At 41.9% G+C, this 19,259-nt stretch overlaps 1 protein-coding gene across 1 annotated transcript; it reads right to left on the reverse strand.

Annotated features, from left to right (window-relative positions):
- Positions 1–107: 107 nt before the first annotated feature.
- CALHM2 (calcium homeostasis modulator family member 2) lies at positions 108–14,412 on the reverse strand. The gene is made up of 3 exons (XM_077349608.1): positions 14,247–14,412; positions 4,351–4,975; positions 108–3,672 (listed from the first exon to the last, which is right to left on the reverse strand). The coding sequence occupies exons 2-3, from the start codon at positions 4,891–4,893 to the stop codon at positions 3,256–3,258; spliced, it is 960 nt and encodes a 319-aa protein (XP_077205723.1). The 5' UTR covers positions 4,894–4,975; positions 14,247–14,412; the 3' UTR covers positions 108–3,255.
- Positions 14,413–19,259: the final 4,847 nt, after the last annotated feature.

A 19,259-nucleotide genomic window follows, 5' to 3' on the forward strand; every position in this document is an offset into this window, starting at 1 on the left:
GTTTTTGTGAGGTTTAGGGTCTGTTAACTTCATAGTTCTATGAAACCTTGAACTTTTTTCTTCTGGTAGAAGCCCTCTTCTGGGTTGCAGGTTTGGTTTAGTTTAGTTTCTGGGTTCCACTTTAGTTTAGGTTCTCCACTTTACCTATGTGTATGAATTCATTTAGCTCATTTCATCCACTATGAATAGACTAGTTGAACCAACTCCATAGAGTTCATTTGCTGTGCCCACATCAGATGGTTTCCTAAATTTGTTGCCTCCCACGTGCATAAGGAGATTTCAGTCTTCAAATCAACTTAGTGGTATTGTGCAAAAGTAACCATAATTCATGCCTTTGCAGTGCACCATAGGTGGGGGTTAATATGCATAGGAAAACTAGCTTAGACCGTTTATGCACTGGAGGTTTAATGCCGTGCTTCAGGCTGGAGTTTTAGTTGTGGCTGGTTGCCCCACCTCTTCCTGCCCCCCCGTGGGGGAGCATTTGGCCTGGTACACCTCATTCACCCCTGATTTGTGCTCCTGCACAGGAGCTGGGGCAGTGAAGTTCCCAGTGCATAAATGGTCTTACTGTGCAGATTTTGGCATCCAACAGGCATGTGTGACACTATACTAGTTTAAAGAATCTTGTAACAGAACTCAAAGGGTTGTATGTTGTCAGTGCTAAAAGTGTTTTGAATATCTAACAACCCAATGATAGTCATAAATGTTGACATGGTGTATCTCTTAACATTTACTGGGGTCAACACTGGCAAATTTTGAAATATATATACATTTTTATTATAAAATAGTTGTGCATATGCTGGCAATGTACTATCCTGAGCTAAATAAGGCCAATTCAAAGAAGAGCTTAAGCACTGCAACATCTTTAAAAAGACCTAGAGAAAGAACAGACCTAAAATCAAACTATATTATTTTGGAGACCTCCAAGGCCCTCAGTTATGAAAAGAAAGACCTTTGCTGCTTTTCCTCAGTGCAAGGCGGTTGGTGACTCCATTAACAGGGACTGCCTGCATATATAGGAACTGAGTTGTGATTATGGTTTTTGCTGAGAATATTGTACATTTCTATATTAGCAAAAATCAGAACATGACATGGAATGAGCCTAACAACATTTTCAGTGGGGCAAGATAAGAACGGCTGCTTGTTTTCTGACTAATTTTGATATTTTAACAATCTTGACAAATATTGTGATATCATACTTCTTTGTTCATTATAACCTTTATCCTTTAAACCAAGTTATATCATTTTTGTACAGTTTCCTACTCACTTAAAAGGCCAAAGCTTTCCATTACCTTTTAAAGATGGTTAGAGGGAACAAGTAAAATAAAATATTAATGTAATATATTAAATACGGAAGAGAGGTTGGTGGTCTAACAGAAATCTGCAACTAGTATGGTTCAAGTAGATCATATCCTATACTACACAGAAATAATAGTAAGAAGAGTTGGTTCTTATATGCTGCTTTTCTCTGCCCAAAGGAGTCTCAAAGCAGCTTTCAGTCGCCTTCCCTTTCCTCTCCCCACAACAGACACCCTGTGGGGTGGGTGAGGCTGAGAGAGCCCTGATATTACTGCTCGGTCAGAACAGTTTTATCAGTGCCGTGGCGAGCCCAAGGTCACCCAGCTGGTTGCATGTGGGGGAGTGCAGAATTGAACCTGTCATGCCAGATTAGAAATCCACGTGGATTCTAACTCCTAACCACCAAACTGAATACATTCTGAACTTAATAGGTCAGCATTTGGTTATCTAGGAAGTAGAACTGAAACATGACATAAAGAGATTTTACTAAAGCACTGCCATTGCCTGCTATGCCTGATTCTTATCCATGGTTCTTATATGCTGCTTTTCCCTACCCGAAGGAGGCTCAAAGCAGCTTACGAGCCCAAGGTCAACCAGCTGGTTCTGTTGCATGTGGGGGAGCGCAGAATCGAACCCAGCATGCCAGATTAGAAGTCCACACTCCTAACCACTACACCAAACTGGCTCTCATCATAGGATGATCTGCATTGGTATTATAGCAAAAGTGTATTTTTGCTGTTCTTCATATGTATACCTTGCTACTTCTGATTGTACAGTATCATGGTCACAAATTTTGGAGGCTTGCAAGATTCCTAGCTGAAGGGGAAAAATAAATTGGACCTGCCAGGAAATAATGGATGACGAATAAGTGATCAGAAATATCTTCCTGCAGGATACTTGTATATTCAAGATATTGAGCTTGTCCAACTTTCTCTTCCTGTTCTCTTTTTCTTCCTCTTTTAATTTATGCTCAACTGATCTCAGTTCTGCACCTTTGACTGGAAAACCCTAACATGAAGTCTTCATCAGGGTTATATGCGTGTGAGAGAGTGAAGGGGGGGGGGAGGGAGGGGCTTTCTTAAGGTTAAAAGGGTTTTCCTGCATATCTGAAGAATTCCCTTGCTATAACGCAACCCCTGCCTTGCCAATGGATGGCCCCAATTGCTATCTTCCAACTATCACATTTGCTTTTAGGAGTGGGGAAAAGTAAAGACTGCTGTATTTACTCAACCTTCAGAGCAAGAAATTGTGTTTCTGTCACATAGTGCAGCCTTGTGGAAGACCCATAACTATAAACAAGCTTTCCAAGTGCAGTAGTACAGGTGTGCCATTTCAAAGCACAGTATCATTGAACAAAAGAGAATTCAGTCCAGGTCTTAAAAGCCAAAGCAAGGAAAAGTAGAGCAGCTGCCATTTGCAAAGGCAGAATTCCACTAGTCCTATGTCCCCCAAACAGAAAACCTGCCAGGCAGCAGTAAAGTTCCTGAGTTAGTCATATATGTTATCACTTCTGCCTTTCTCTCAATGACCACACACTGGTTTGAGTCTCAGTAGAGGAAAGCTGCTAAAATACAAGCTAGGTGGCAGCAGTCAAAATAAGAATCTTAAGGTAGTTTTGTACCGTAAATGAAAATAAATATTAATTCTCCACTTGTGTCTCTTTTGAGGACTTCTCTGTGCCTGGCATCTGTAAATTCTGCAGCCAGCCAGCCAGCAAGCTTCACCTGGTTACCTCAAGTTTAGTATTCTTCTTCTGCCAAAGTAGCAAAGCTATGATCTTTTCAGAGAACGCCCCAGTGAGAAACAATTGCCACTGGTCTTTGATTCCTCTTCCTGAAGTAGGTGACCTGTGTTGCTTAGTTCACAAGCAGTCCATCAACTTTATGCCCTAGCTGAGATCTTTGTTAATAGATAAAATGGAGTAGGGAGAGAGATTACTGAACATGTTCGGTTATCTTAGGCAGCAAGGAAGACCATTTCCTGGTTATCAGGACCTGAATTGCATCCCACTGCACCTTTGGCCCATTTATGAAGACGGCTGTAGAGAGGGAATCCTTTATTCTCCCGATAGATACAGACCCCAGTGATGGCATCCCATTGTGGCCTTGGCTGGACATCTTCCACGGGGTACTCCTGTACTAGTTCTTTCTCTTCCTTATCTAAGCATACAAAACCAAAGAATTTTTTGACATTGTTGGCAGCCATGACCTTAGAATGCACCTCTGCAGTGCGATGAAACAATTTGGCCTCGTTGGATCGGTACTGGTCCCAGTAGTCCTCCTGCCGATAGCTGAGTGGTGAACAGCAATGCTTCAGGCACTTGGTGAGGAACACTAGAACTGCAACTACACCAAGGAGCATCCACCCAAAAAGCTGTAAGAAACGACAGTGTTAGTAAATGAACAGGGCTGTGTATTGGTTTTTTCCCTGTAGTGTCTTCAGATGTGCTGCCTGATTGTACAGTATACATTTAGAAGGAAGATGGATATACAGCAGGTTCAAGAAAATCTGCACCTCCATATTTTGGCAGGTCTAGATAATTTCTAAGCTTGTATCAATTAAGCACTGTGAACATCTACTTTGGAAAGCGTATGAATTAATCTTCAATAGCCCCCCCAAATTTACATTTAATTCATTGTTAAAGGTTTTTCTGGACTAGGAATCTAGAATCTTGAGAATATATATTTTAAGAGCTAGCATTCCTGTTCTTTTAATGCTTAACAAAGGCAAACACTATCACCAAATTACAAAATAACCTCAACATCTCTAGAAAAGAAATATCAGAATAAACCAAGAACAAGATTTGTTTACTTTCAGCATGCACTAACTTTAGAAAAGTTCCTACATTTTGCAGTGTCATTAGCTGCTTTGGGGAATATGTGGAAATGGTGAGGTAGAAATTATGTAAATAAATATAGGGATAGACATGACAGGTGCAAGGACATTTTTCAAAGTCATTGGCTGCTAACACTGACATACAGAGGTAAATCGCCACAATAATCAAGTAGGAAGCATTCTTCTAATTCATAAACAAGGAAATAAAATATGTACCTGTGACTCATATTTTAATTGCCTTATAACGTCATCCTTAAATTTTGTCAAGTTTCCTGGCAGATCATCACAAGGGAATCTAGCCATGGTCTTGGCTCCATAGCCAGTAGGAAATTCATACAAGTAGGAAGGATCCATGAATTCACTCATGGCACAAACATAGGCCTCTCCACGAAGCAGGGAGATCACCGACCATGTGACAGGAGCCACTGCAGCTCGACCCATGACTGAGCCAAAGATCAAGCAGGATGCTGCTGCTGAAAAGTTCTTGGTTCCTCGTCGGTGACACTCAGCTACCAGGTTCCATGTGTGATTGTTCCATATGACACCAATAAGGAACAAGGCCAGGGCTGGTACACCTATGGCAGCCAATCCATAGATGTAGTTCCTCACCGGGGAGCACGGACAGTGGAATGCAACTACTGAGAAGATTTCCTGGCTTCCTACTGTGCCCAAGGCAACCAGACCATTGAAAATCATCACATCTTTGCTCTTGAAGAATAGTGAGAGGAAGCGGAAGTTTTCTGCGAGGAGAGCAGCCATCTTGTTTTCTTTGTCCAAGGAGAAATTCCAGTGTTGTGATCTGGGACCAGCAACAAGGAGCCTTGTTCTTATCTCTCATGGGCTGTAAGAAGATAATCAGCACTAAGAATTTAAAATAGAACATTTTCATAGCAGCCCAAGAGAAACAGTCCATCTGAGTCCCTCTTTAATAGTAGGTTTCTATTTTATTATGGTTGCTAGTCTCTAATACATATTCAGTCTTATACCAAATACTAGACATTGTTTGATGATTGAACTTATTTGATTGGTACCATGGAAGTAGATCCTACATTTCTGATGGCATGTAGTGAAAAATAATATTCTAAACTTGGTTAGTATTTTAGGAGAGAACTATACATGAATAAAAACAAAAATCTTTGAGTTGGATGTACATATTAAAAATTATTTCAAAGAAAGGATAGGATGTCCCTTGACTTACCACTACCAAAGTTCTTTGTTTCCCGCTGTCATTTTTTGGAGGATGTGTACAAATAAGTCATTTACTCCCTGCTACCTTACCTGCAGACTCCATTGAAAGAGAAGAGGGAACAAGGCATTCCTGAACTGTAATCTCCCTTTCTTTTTTCTTATCCCTTCATTTCTTAAAAGACAATAGTCAAGCTTGCCTTACCTTCACCCATCACCATGCAGCTAGGACACTGTATAGTCCACGTAAGTTCTTTGGAGTTTGCAATATTGTTAGAATCAAGGGTACAGTTCTGCAAATCTTAGCTTCTTTCTGTACACAGCTTTGTTACCTCCTTGGCTGTGTGAGCTCTGGACATGTTTTGTAGTTTTGCTATGACTCCAGTTATAAGTTATTATTCCAGCTCCCCAGACATAATCAGCATGGACACATGAGTCTTATGTATTAGTCTGAATGGGCTGGGTTTATTTAATAGTTCTTGAATGACAAATAATTATGGGGAATGAAAAGCTATTGCCTGACTAATGAGGAAGACATTAATCTTTACCAGTTGCGTATCTGCTTTTCTAATTACACACCATTGGTACAGCGCATGCTGTTGCTCATGATTTGCACATATAACTTCATGATAATCTACCATCTCTAGTACTAAGAACTGAATTAGTAGAGGTGGGAAAGACATCAGGAGAGATGCTGCTAGTAAGGGCTGAACCCTACTCAATGCTAATACAACAATATACACTAATGCAACTTCCAATGCTAGACGGGGTCTGTAACACCTGTGACCACCATCAAAAGTCTAGGTGTAATTCTGGATGCCTCTCTAGCATTTTACCTGTCTGCCATTCATTTTACCACCTTCGCCAGATGCAACAGCTTGCACCGTACCTATCGGTATCTGGCCTAGCCATCATGATCCACACAACAGTCACCTCCAGACTAGACTTCTGTAACTTGCTCTATGCAAGGCTGCCCTTGAAGCTCATCTGGAAACTTCAACTGGTCCAGAGCACTGCAGTACAAGTCCACTGGGAACTCAGTGGAGACCCCACATCACACCAGTGCCCTCCCAGATGCACAGGCTCCACATGAGAGACCAGATCAGGTTCAAGGTTTTGGTGTGGGACCACTGTACCTATGGTACCTCCACTATACCCCCAAAGAACACTAAGTTCCAGTGATCGTCACTTGCTCAGGAGCCCCCCCCCCCAAATAAAACTTGATCTGACCAGAGTCAGGGATTTTTTGATCCTGCCCCCAAACTAGTGGGATGCTCTCCCTGATGAGATCAGAGCCCTCTGGGACCTTCAGCAGTTCCAGCGGGCCTGCAAGACAGAGCTGTTCCACCGGGCCTACAATTGAGGCCAAGAAATTAAAACCGAGAAAATGCTGGCCTCTCTACTCACAAAACAAATAATGCACCATCCATAGGCCAATTGCCCAGCAAAAATGAAGTTCCCCTTTTCAAGACACTAATAGAGGTGTTTTAATAAGTTTATATAATTTAATATTTTAGTTGAAAAGTTTAATTGTTATCCATTGTTATCAGTTATTATTATTACATAGTTACCTGTCCTGACCAAACCAGGAAGGGTGGGCTATAAAAATAAAATTGTTATTATTATTATCCAGATCAGATACAGTGAAGGCAGCAAATCATCGCACTGTAGCTTTTTCATGAGAGTGAGAGTTTGTGAAAAAGGCAGATATTCTGTCTCTGGGCTATTTCAGTACTCAAGAATTGTCCTGACAAATCAGATTGAAGGTCTATCTGACTCCATCAAGGTCTAGTTGGGCCATATACCTGTTGGAATATGCAAGAACTATATTAAGCATGATTCAATAACTTATATGAAGAATATCCTACAGGGAGCATTGGAAAAGATGTGTAGTTAGCATATTTAGATCAGGAACTTCCTGGGATTTTTCAAATATCCTTCTGTGTCATGATTGGTTCAATTAGATACTTCCTGTTCCTTTGAGCACACTTCTTTCCTGTTTGCCTTCAGATGAAAAAGAACAACAGTTAGACAGTCTGCTAGGAGACTCTCTCCTTTCTCTTCTTTACAAAGCTGTTTCTAATCTCAATAAAACTATTCTTTAAGTACTCTGGTGCTGTGCACTTTTTGCTTACTTAAACTCTGCCAACAGTGCCTGTGGAAGATCACATTAGAATATGATGGGCATAGCCATCCCCTTCATGCTGCATTGAGATTTGCAGTGAATTCTCAACAACTGAATCAAGATTTCTTTCAAGGTTAATCATGGTGAATTATTCCGTACCTCTGAGTTACAAATGCATACCATTGGTATCAAAGTTGGCTGCCCATTAAAATTGGCAATGTCCAGGTGTGCTCTGGAATTACACTAAGGTGACCAGATTGTCCCACTTTTGGAGGGACATCTGGGGGTACCTGGCAAATTGTACGTATGTTGAAATTAAAAATATATATATATATATTACAATACTATTTTTGCATTCTATGTGTTCTATAAAACTTTTTGTTGCTCCATATAGACCAAATTTTAGTCAAGAACCCCCCCCCCCTCAGTCAACGGTGTCCCTCTTTACCAATGTTAAAATCTGGTCACCTTAAATTACACCTGATCTTAGGGTTGGCAGACATTCAATGACAACCAGCAGGAGGAGAAGGCGGGGACCTAGGGTCTTCACAGAACATCTTGGAGGGCCCATATCTAGCCAGTGCTGAGGCAGCTACATTGGTTACCAGTTGTGGCCTGGATCAAATTCAAAGTTCTGGTGTTGACCTTCAAGGCCATTTGCGTTTTAATCTAGGCCCCACATACTTGTGGAACCACCTGCTCCCTGTCCCCCTGCAAAGGCCTTTGCTCTGCAGGTGAGAACTTGTTGGTAGTCCCTGGCTCGCAGGAGGTCCTGGCTCTGACCTGGTGGAATGAGCTCCTGGGAGAGCTGAGTGCCCTGACTGAGCTTTCTCACTTCTGCAAGGCCTGCAAGATGAACCTCTTCCACCAGGTCTTTGAATGAAGCCAGGATAGTTTGATCCATCTGTTTCCTGAGGCATGGCGTATTGGGGAGTCTGCTGAGCAGGGAGTGGGAAGGCTAGTTTTCATCACCAGGGAGGGTTAATTTTTCTACTTTTTTTTACTGGGGGTTTCATTGTGGAGATTTTTACTGTGTTGCCTGCCATGAGCCAGCTTGTCTGGGAGTTGTGGGCTACAAATCAAGCAAACAAACAATAAATAAAATAATGTGCCAGTGACATGTCAGTTTTGGTGAATATCTGGAAGTCATGTCCCGTCATTGGCATCATGTCAATGGCACATTCAAGTGAAACTTTATGGTTTACATTGATGATTTGGAGTTATGCTGGCAACTTCTGGGGTTTTGATGCAATGCTGCTTTCTAAAACACCCACCTCAATAGAACCTCAATAGGCCTATGTGCAGTAGAAATGGAGGTGGGTCTCCCTACCGGCTATCCACACTGCAGAGTTTGCCTGGCAGAAATAGGAGATTTAAAACTTGATTTAGGTGGAAATGATCTCACATGAAGGGGAGGATTTCCCTCCTGCCCCAGGCATCACCCCCAAATATGCAGGGACTTCCAAAAACGGCATTGGCAATCCTATTGCTCATCCTGAAATATTTCTTGCTAGCCTTCTTTCTTACTCCATACATCTGAACAGAAAACTAGCAAAGGTTGATGAATCACAGCACATTAATTGTTAAAAATTTATGGTGTCCTGGTATGTGCCAAAAATAATTATGGCCTGTAGGGTTTCAACATTTTCTTAATAATCTCCCTCCCCCACTCTCTTCACCCAACTTTCAGTCCAGCAAGCACTGATGGATAACCATTGATGGATAACCAACAAACTTAGGGCCTGATAACATCATTAGCAACCCCCCCCCCCCCCCAGAACAGCCAACCCCTGTCATCCAAGTCATGATCTTTGCCACCCCTTTTCTAACAGGAAATATCCTCATGCCCTAAAAGAATTTCTGTATACCTCTAGTTTTCTTTTTATACCCTTTTTATACCCTCATCATCTGACAATGCCAGCGTCTCTCTGTCATTTCCTGGACCTCTCATAGTTAAGGAAGTCCGGTTTTCCTTTGTATTTTTGTCAGTTTATGTATAGTTAGTGCTCTTTTTTATTTTCTTCATTGAGTAAGACATGCACTTTTCCAAGGGAAACTTTCTTCCTTTCTGTAATCTTCTTGACTGCTATTTTTAACCATTCTGGCATCTTTAGGGATTTGTGTCTCTCTTATGTAGTCCATATTTTTAAGCCTCTGTTTTTTTTAAACAAACATCACAACTCCATAGTTCAAATCCACATTCCCCCTTGAAGTTCACTGTGTGACCTTGGGCTAAGCAGTATCTCTCAGCAAATTTACTTTGAGACTATATTGTATGTGAGGAAGCTATGTAAAAACAACAAAATCCTAGATTTAGCTTTCATAATCATGCTCCTTTATTTTCTTGTAAATAAGACATTAAATTTGAAGGTGTTGTTTTTTTCAGGAATTTAAAAAATCAGTCAATCAGTTTATTATGATCATTGACCAGATCAAAACAGCCACCGTATTAAAAAATTCGGCCATACAATAAAATCTGAATTACAGCATTAAAATAAATACAAAATTAATACAAAATGCAATGTATTGCAAAATGTTTAAGATCAATGAGATTAGGCATGTGTTCCCTAAACTCTTTTCTAATGTGATAGGCCAACCATCCATACTTGGCAACTTTCTATGTTGGCTTCTGATTGTTATCAGCTCACATAATTGAAAAAAGGAACTGTCTACTTCAACCAGGATAAGAAGCAAGAATTGGATTAATAAGAACTTCTCTGACCCTATGGCAGAGCCTATAGTCAAAGAAAACATGTTCTGATTCTGGAGTTTCTGTTCCATATACACAGTTTTTCTGAGCAGACTCAGTTAATCTGGCCACAAGAACAGCAGAAGGTAGAAAATTATCCTGTAGTTAAAATTCCTTAAAAATGTAATGTATGATTTCAATGTTATTCTATTAAGAGTACTTAGATCAAATAGAGGGTTCCTCATTCTGCTTATATCGATTTGCCTTTCTACATCTAATATTCTTTGCTTTAGGACAGATTTAGCCTCGGCAAAGTCTAGTGACTGAAAAACTGTTGGAAAATCCATAATATCCCAATTTATCCTTCAACTTTCTCCTCCATGGTGGAAATATTTGTCCTGCAACATAATGTGGGCAAGGCCAGTTGGAAAATAAATCAATTTTAACCAATAAGGCCACAATCCACATTCTTGCCTTTATTGAGACCAAGGAGAATTGCTGCATTTGAAATAGCAGTTGAAACTTGAAAGATAGAGCTTAAGAACCTTGACTGAGTTCATTTAAGCAGAATCAAATTAATATAAATACACAATGGTGCTCCATACAATGAGACAGAGATTTTAGGAATTTTATACTCTGGTTTCTCTTCAGACTGTGTAAATATTTCAGGAATTTTTAAAAATGTTAACATATATGTTGGATTTAGTAGAATGATGTTCCCTGTTCCCAGGATCCAAATTAGGAGTAAACCCTACTTCCAAGGAAGGAAAGGTCTGGTGGCTGCTTGGTTTTCAGGTTCCATGTATTCCTGCTTTCTACTGTCAGCCATGTCCATCAAAACCAGCCGGAAACTGAAGCCTGCATTGAAATTGGTTTGTTTTTATTCATCTATTTATCTACTTCATGTACATCCTGCCTTTCTCTCCATTGGGAGACCCAAAGTGACCTTCACTGTTCCCCTCTCCTTCATTTGATCTTCTGAACAACCCCATAAGGCAGGCTGGGCTGAGAATGTATGAGTGACCCAAGGTCACCCAGAGAGTTTGCATGACAAAGTAGGGACGTGAACCTGGAACGATCACTGGTATGATACTGTCATGACTATACCACACCGGCTCTTGTTAGGGAAGTTAGCCAATGACGCAACTTCTTTTTGTTGATTAACTATCTGCCTCTTAATTGGTTAATCGATAAAATGCAAACAACAGTGTATTACAGAAATTTCAATATCCCTTTTTGAAATAATGATATGAAAGACAACTAAGAGTGCAAAACAAAATCTATCACTCACAAAGCAAAAGAAAGACTATTTAACACCTGCTGTTAAATATCCTATTACAGTAACTCACCCAAACCAAAGTAATCTCAAGATACACTCTTATAAACCAGTCATCCAATTTGAGGGGTGCCAAGATCCAGTTGCTTAGTTGGGAATGCGGCAAATGCCAGTGTAAGGAATCATTTGAACCTGCCTTATCTTGCTCAGGATAGTTACCCTGGCCAGTTTCAGATATGTTTTCTACATCAGGGCAGACATATGTTGTATCTGCCTTCTTGCTGTAGCTGTCAATACAATACTGCAGTAATGAATCACTCCTCAACTGTTTGCAGTCTCCTTGGCTCTGCTTTCCAGTTTTTCAAATTGAATATTTTATTTATTTATTTATTTATATTTGATTTGATTTCTATACCACCCTTCCAAATGGCTCAGGGCGGTTTACATACAGCATCATAGGGGATACATGGAATGAGTCAACATACAACATAGTCTATATACAACAATAACAACTTAACAGAGGTTTTAAACAACAACTTCAGTGATCCCAACAATAACAACATAACACGCTAAACTCCCTAGAGAGGTCAGGCTGCTTCAGGCCATGGAGGGGATGTCAGAGGTTGGGGGGGGGGGACCTGTGGTCGGTCTCAGGCAAATGCCTGGTGGAGGAGCTCCCTTTTGCAGGCCCTGCGGAACTGTGGGAGTTCAGGCAGGGCCCTGATCTCTTCAGGGAGTTCGTTCCACCAGGTGGGGGCCAGGATGGAAAAAGATCTGGACCTCGTTGTGGACCAACGTGCTTCTCTGGGGCCAGGGATCACCAGCCAGTTGGCAGTGGCGGAGCGTAATGCTCTTTTGCGGGTATAGGCGGAGAGACGGTCTCTCAGGTACACTGGGCCCAGACCCTGTATGGCCTTGAAGGTAAGAACCAAAACCTTAAACCTGATCCGGAATTCAATTGTGAGCCAATTGAGTTGTTGAAATATAGGCTGGATATGAGATCTCCACGGGGTGTGGGTGAGAATCCTGGCCGCTGCGTTCTGCACCAGTTGCAGTTTCCAGGTCAAGGATAAGGGTAGGCCTGCATAGAGCGAGTTGCAGAAGTCCAGTGTAGAGGTGACCGTTGCGTGGATGACTGTGGCTAGGTGTTCTGGTGCCAAGTAGGGTACTAGTAATTTGGCTTGATGTAGGTGGTAGAAGGCCAGCTGCACTACTCTTGTGACCTGCGCCTCCATGGAGAGGGAGGCATCGAGGACCACCCCCAGGTTTCTGCAGAGTGGGCTACTGTTAGACGCACTCCGTCCAGGTGGGATAGGCATGCTTCTTCTCTTGGTCCCTTCTTACCCAGCCACAGGCATCTGGCTAAGATTTCTAGGGGGGGGGGAATCGGGGAGGTAATCCATCAGGAGGAAGAACTGGGTGTCATCTGCATATTGGTGGCAACCCAGCCCAAACCTCCATACCAGTTGAGCAAGAGGGCGCATCAAGATGTTAAATAGAATATCAGAACAGTATAATATATGTGCCAAGTTATCTGAACTCCCAACTTTCTTTTTTTAAGAATAAGTCTCCAATCCATTTTGGCAGCTTTCCCCTTATATATACACAAAGAAAAGGGGAAAATACTTTTTTTTAAATTGAGGGTGGGACTTTAGAGAAATTGTACACAGATGGTTATGTACAATCTGTGTACATATTGTTACAATGTAACAATGTCATTCAATTATCAATTTCAGTTATTAGGAGTGATTCTACAAGAGACAAAAACTGGAAAAATCTGTCATGTTTCTGAGTCATGCTGAGTGAAAATGAAAGGAAGGAATTCACACCTGTCCTCTGAGATGAGCTTTGAGGTTGTAGATTCTAACTCCTGTTTCCTTTAGGCCTCCAGTGCTCTTCAGAAGTGATGGATTCTCCTATGATTTCTATCTTATCTCTGATAATCTATAGGCAGGGCTGGTCTTAGAGCAAAGGGATACTTCAAACAATGTACTCTCCTCAAATATTTATATAGCCTGTGATAGGGCTAGCACTCTCAAAGCATTAACCTGTGTAAACAGATGGAACTGCTTTATACTGAATCAGACCACTGGTTCACCAAGGTCAGTATTGTCTACTCAGACAATACTCTGGTATGGAGGTCTTTCACTTGCCACCTGGTCCTTTTAACTAGACATACCAGGGATGGAATCTGACAAGCAGCCGTTCTACTGATGGACCACACTCCTCCTCTGTCTGAATTCCCCTACCAGATTGTGTGGTTTTGCATTCAGTGGCATCTGTTCCTCTTGTGCCACGAAGCCCCTTGGATCAAAAAGTGCTAAAAAGACACATGCACGCCATTCACATGTCATTGTACTGCCTGACAGCCCCACCCACCAAGGCCAGAGAGATTAACCCAATCATGATCTGCAGAGATGTCTATTAAATACTTTAAGAATACTGTTGTCCAAAATAAAAAAGCAAGCTATCTTGAGACCAAAATTTGGATTGTCTGATGATGTGAACGAGCCACTAAAGTAGGTGGTGGAGACTACGGCATGTCAGTTGTTGCACGTCAACAAAAAAGCAGCTGGGCTTGGAAGCTGCTGCTAGCCGACATTCTTGGTTAATTCTTCGTAGCAGTAGAATACCAGAGGCAAGCCTGCTGTCCAGAAAGTTATCCGAACTCCTAGCTTTCGTTACTAAAACAGATCCGATAATAGAAATCCTCTGTATCTGAGAACAGGAGGGGAGTTTAACCCGCCATAAATGGATGTCTTAACTCGCTTATATTTATTTTCAGAGAGCCTCCCCTGAAACAAAGCAAAATATGACGAGAAAAACATGTCACTTACTTCAGGGGGATGCTAAACCAATTTCCTGAACTTCTTTAGCTGAGCATGTGGGCACTGAGTCTTTTGTTGGTGAAACTGTCCGCTCTGCACATGAGAGGGGTGGATAGGAGGAGATGTGGATGGAACTCTTCAAAAGAGTGGGCAGATTGGTTTCTAGCGGCTTCCTTTTGCTGGCAAAAGGCCTGCTTTTTCAGGCAAGCAAGGGAGGGGAATCGCATGAGTCAGGGTGGGGATTGTACAGGCGGGAGGGGGGGGGGGGGAGAAGAGGCCAGCTTCGAGTTGTGGTTTCAAAGAAAACATTGTGCCTGGAGTGACGAGAAATACATGGATGGAAAAAATGAAATGCTTTATTACCATATCCAGATGCTAAGCAACATGTGGGAGGGACTTCAGCTGCTGGGACTGTGCAAATGAAAGCTGCAACAACTGCAGCAAGATTGCCAGCTGGCACAAACAATCAGCATTGTGCCTTGACAGCATGAAAAGAGCTACACTGGCTGCTCATTTTCTTCTGCACACAATTCAAATTGCTGCCAGTCAACATTAAAGCCCAAAATATTTGGGGCCCAAACTGTTGGCAGAGGATAAAGATGTGAAGAGGGTGCAACACCAAACTGCTTAAAATAATAAAATGGTGAGGAGAAACAACAACTTTGTGTGTGTGTGTGTGAGTGTGAGAGAGAGAGCTAAATAACTGTCTGTCTAACTTTTGCCTGCAGTCATTCTGTCTGTTCTGTTCCTTCTGGAGACAAGCAGGGGGAAGTTTGTTCAGAGGAGCAGAAAGTATCCAAATGAGCAGATCAGGACACTGGAGGAGATTATTTGAAAATCATCAGGAAAATCATCCTAATGTAACTATGCTAAATACATATCTCCTCTGATGCCTCCTGCAGGATATTCTTTATATTCTGCTCAATCATGCACATTGCAGATCTTGCTTATTCCGATACAAAATACTCAAATAACTGCTTGTACCCATAAGAGCTTGTTCACAGTGTTGCCCCGTGTTGTGTGTTGCGTGTAGAAAGCAGGAAGATGACCTACTCTGATGGCCCCTCATCTTGGAATTCCCTCCCCACTGCTGCTTCCCGGGCACCCAGTTTCATTGTTGTTTTAAGCACCAGGGGAAACTGGGTCTGTTCACTTTGCATCATTTTTTTTTATTTTTCATATATGTTTATTAAGTATTTACACGTATTATTATTTAGGCATATTGTTCTTGCTGTTGGCCATGTGAATTGTATTTTAAAGAAAATACTGAAAATTGTGAATTTTTATTGTGATTGTAACCCTTATTCTTGCATTTTTGAAAGCTGCCTCGAAAGCCTATAACTAATAGGTGCAGGTTGCATTTCCCAATAGTCAAATGAACAGCTCCTCCAAAGAGTGCTTGCCCAGGAGCAGGAATACTTGAATTTACAAGAGGCTCAATAGGCATTGATTGGCACTATGGGAACCAATGAGAGGCTTCTCCCCCTACCCATGCATACTGCAATACAGTAATTAGTCTCAAGGGGGCAGAGCATAGTTACTTGCAGTACTATGCAGTCCTAAGTACTATCACTCCAGTCTAACCCTCATGATTTTAGTGGTATAAACCATTACATTTTTGTACAGGATCACACTGTTTCTTAATGTTTAAAGGGATCTTTGCATGCCTAATGTCTGCCATCTAGTCCCTGGGATTTACAGCTAAAGGGGATGAGTGTAAGAAGGATATTTCTCTGTCTGAGACCTTGGAGAGTCACAGACAGACCAGTGGTCTGGCTCTGCGTAAGGCACGGTCATCTGCTGACATAGGGCCAAATAATGCCAGTCAAGCTATGGTGACAATCCTCTCTCTTTTATTGCTGTGGAGATGCTGCTTTGTGTGAGCAGTATTGCCCCCTTATTGGATATTATTTGTCATTAGTCCTCCATCTGGTTGTCATAAATACCCAGAGAGATAATCCTTTCCTCCCTCTCTCTTTCTTTTTTTTCCTGCTGGTTGTGTCCTCATATGAAACAAATAGCATGTATATTTTCAACAATTCTTTTTTTTTTACAGTGCAGCCTACTGACAGCAAGATCATTTCTGCACCGGAGGATTTGCGCTGGGCTACAGGCTGGAGTTTGAACTGAGGCAGGCTGCCTCGCCTCTTTCTGCTCCCACATGGGGGTGCATTTGATACAGTGCACCTCATCTGCCCCACATGGGAGACGGGGCAGCCAAGTTCCCAGTGTGGAAATGATCCAAGCCTTTCCCTTGATTAAGGATAATCTTGTAACTTCCATTAACTGGGGACAGGATCCTCACAGCAGACAGTGAACCATCAGCAGTGGGACAGCTACGGAAGAAGCCACTTGTCTAGAACAGCGCTTTAGCTTTTAAAATTGCAGAACAATAATGTGGCTACTCCTCTCAAATTTTCTTTATTCTTTCAGCTGGCATGGACACATATGCCACAGGCAAGAACCCTTGCAGTATAAACAGAGGTAAGCCAGTGATGGTATGTTTGCATAAGCAATATTTAGAAGTCAGCTGCACATTCAAATCACATCTGAACCCTTAGTCGTCACTGAACGAGTGTTCTGTCTGCTTATCTGATCTGTAGGGCCAGCTGCAGTGCAATTGTAGTGCACCAAATCTGTACTGCCAGAGGAATGATGTCACTGTAGGTTGCCCTGTCTCCATATAATTTCTGCATTTGTATGGCGCTGCTCTCCTTTTGTCCCAAAGCCCCTCTGCGGCTGCTTCTCGGAATAAATGGGTTCTGGCTATAATGCCAGAGATGCACGGCTTCTCTTCATGCACAGGCTGGCAGGAGTAGCCAGATGGCAGGGTGAGGTCATTCAGCTGTGGAGAGGCCTGGAAACTGTGCTTCAGCTCTGGTGTCTGCGGCTGCCCATGGCCCAGTGCTGACAGTGAGTTTCAGAAGTCCAGTAAGCAAGTCGCAACTATGTGCTCCAGAGAGATGAGACTTCCTCTTCTCTTAAATGAAACGTATGGGATTAACTGAGTAAAAGAAAGAAATATTCTCTAGCAAACCCTTTCTAAAGCCTGCACAAAGCCACTTCTTACTCACCATTTCCTTTTCATTACTGAGTTCTTTTGTCGTCACAGGGCAGAGCCTAGGAATCACCAGCAACAACCAGCAATCAGCCACATCCGAAACACACACACACACACACACACGATAGTGAGCTTAACCCATACACTGTAGGTGAAGGCACACCCTCCCCCAAATGGTTAGCCAGCCTGCCTTAGGGAAAGTGTCAGGGATAGCAGCTATCGCTTCCAATGGATAGTCTGGCAAGGAGAAAGGAAGGGCCAGGAAGTTTGTTTCTACAAAGCAATTGGTGAAAGGAACAACAGACGCAAGCAGTGGCCGATATTCCTGCCAAAAAGCAGCACTGTTAGGAAGAAAATCAAATATCCTCATCCTGTCAGTAGCTTTCCTCTGGTGTTAATTCCGTATTGCATTTGAGATCAGTATATCTGGAATGTCAAGAAATGGATGTGCCTAATGAATGAATCAAACACCGACTAGCAGTGCAATCAAAGCAGAGTTACTCTCTTATAAGTTAATCAAAGTCAAATTTAGAAGTATAGTGTCAGTTGTTGATCTTTTATTTCTCCTCATGATTCAGCTGGCTTGTCTGTGTTTTTAAATTTCTAAAAATGCAGTATGTATGTTTATTCGGTTCAACATGGATTGATCATCTTATTCAAAAACAAAGGTAGCTTAAAAAACCCCATGTGACGGTTCCAGAGAAGGAGGAAGTGGCCTCATGGTACCACAAGAAGCAGAAGCAGAAGATCAGGTTTTCCCCTGACCTCATTCCTTTGAAAAAATGTTGACACTGGATCAAAATATGGTAACAACATGTTGACCATTCCTGGCCCTAGGGATGCTTGCCTGGCCTCGACCACGGCCAGGACCTTTTTGGTCCTGGCCCCTACCTGGTGGAATGAGCTCCCGGAAATATTATCTGCCATCAACTTGGAGATGTTGTAGAGGAATAGGTAGTAGGGTGAGGTTTCCTGTGCACTTGATGTGTGTAGCTTGCAGGGGGTCCATTCTATAGGCTTTTGAATCTGCACTTGACATTTCCACCAAAGGCACTTTCCTGACTTGGGCTTAATCCTCACAAACTAAAGTTCTCTTCAAATTTAGAGGCCATGTATAGGAGAGTAATCTGGAGATCCCCTGCAAATTTGGTGTTTCTAGCATGCTAGGGAGCCATTTTACCATATCACAAACCTCACAAATTGAACCAGTTCATTTAGAATGCTTGACTGATTGGGCACACCACAAATCAAGTTGAGCTGTACTTCTCCGGTTCATGTAAGTGGGCATCAGAAAACAGTATGGGAAGCACCATAGTTTTCCATAGGTACCAAGCTGGGCATCACTGCAGTGCACACATTTATCATGTCCTGAGTCCTATAGAAAATATCACTCACGTTGCTCAAAACAAAACCACACCACACCCTGCTATTGTTATTGTTAAAGAAGTATAAAGAAGTAATTTTTACTTGACCCAAAATCACGAATGCAATATTTTTAATTAAAAAGAATATATACTGTAATTAAAAACAGGACCAAGTAATGATAAGCACAAATGAAATGTGAACAAAAAGACATTATTTCATCTCAGCTGTCTTTTGTCATCTGCCATCTCAACCATTGTTGGAGCTTCTATCCCGTTCTTGTCTCTTCCATTTGTGTAATTTATTTACTCTTCTATCCCCGAGACTTCCTATTCAGAGCTTTGCTTAGGGTGTAGCCTGCCAATCAATGGCAGCAATTCACAAAGGCTTTGAGCTCCTCCACTTTGCTTTGATTGGTAGGCATCTGAAATGTACCCTGCATATACAGAACTCCCTGAAAATTATACCTGTCTCCCAGAGCAGAGCATCATAAAGTGCCTCTTCTTAGGATATTGCCTGCCATAGAAAACAAACATATAAATAAACAGCTGTACGTTTTAGTAAAAGACAACCATCTGGATGGCAGGGCTTTTGGGATA

The sequence above is a fragment of the Paroedura picta genome, chromosome 8 (genome assembly GCF_049243985.1).
Source record: "Paroedura picta isolate Pp20150507F chromosome 8, Ppicta_v3.0, whole genome shotgun sequence".
Taxonomy (NCBI): domain Eukaryota; kingdom Metazoa; phylum Chordata; class Lepidosauria; order Squamata; family Gekkonidae; genus Paroedura; species Paroedura picta.

Coding starts and splice junctions, on each gene's coding strand:
- CALHM2 (XM_077349608.1), bottom strand. CDS start 4,893: ATGGCTGCTCTCCTCGCAGAAAACTTCCGCTTCCTCTCACTATTCTTC. Junction 3,673..4,350: donor AATTAAAATATGAGTCACAG/GTACATATTTTA, acceptor CGTTTCTTACAG/CTTTTTGGGTGGATGCTCCT.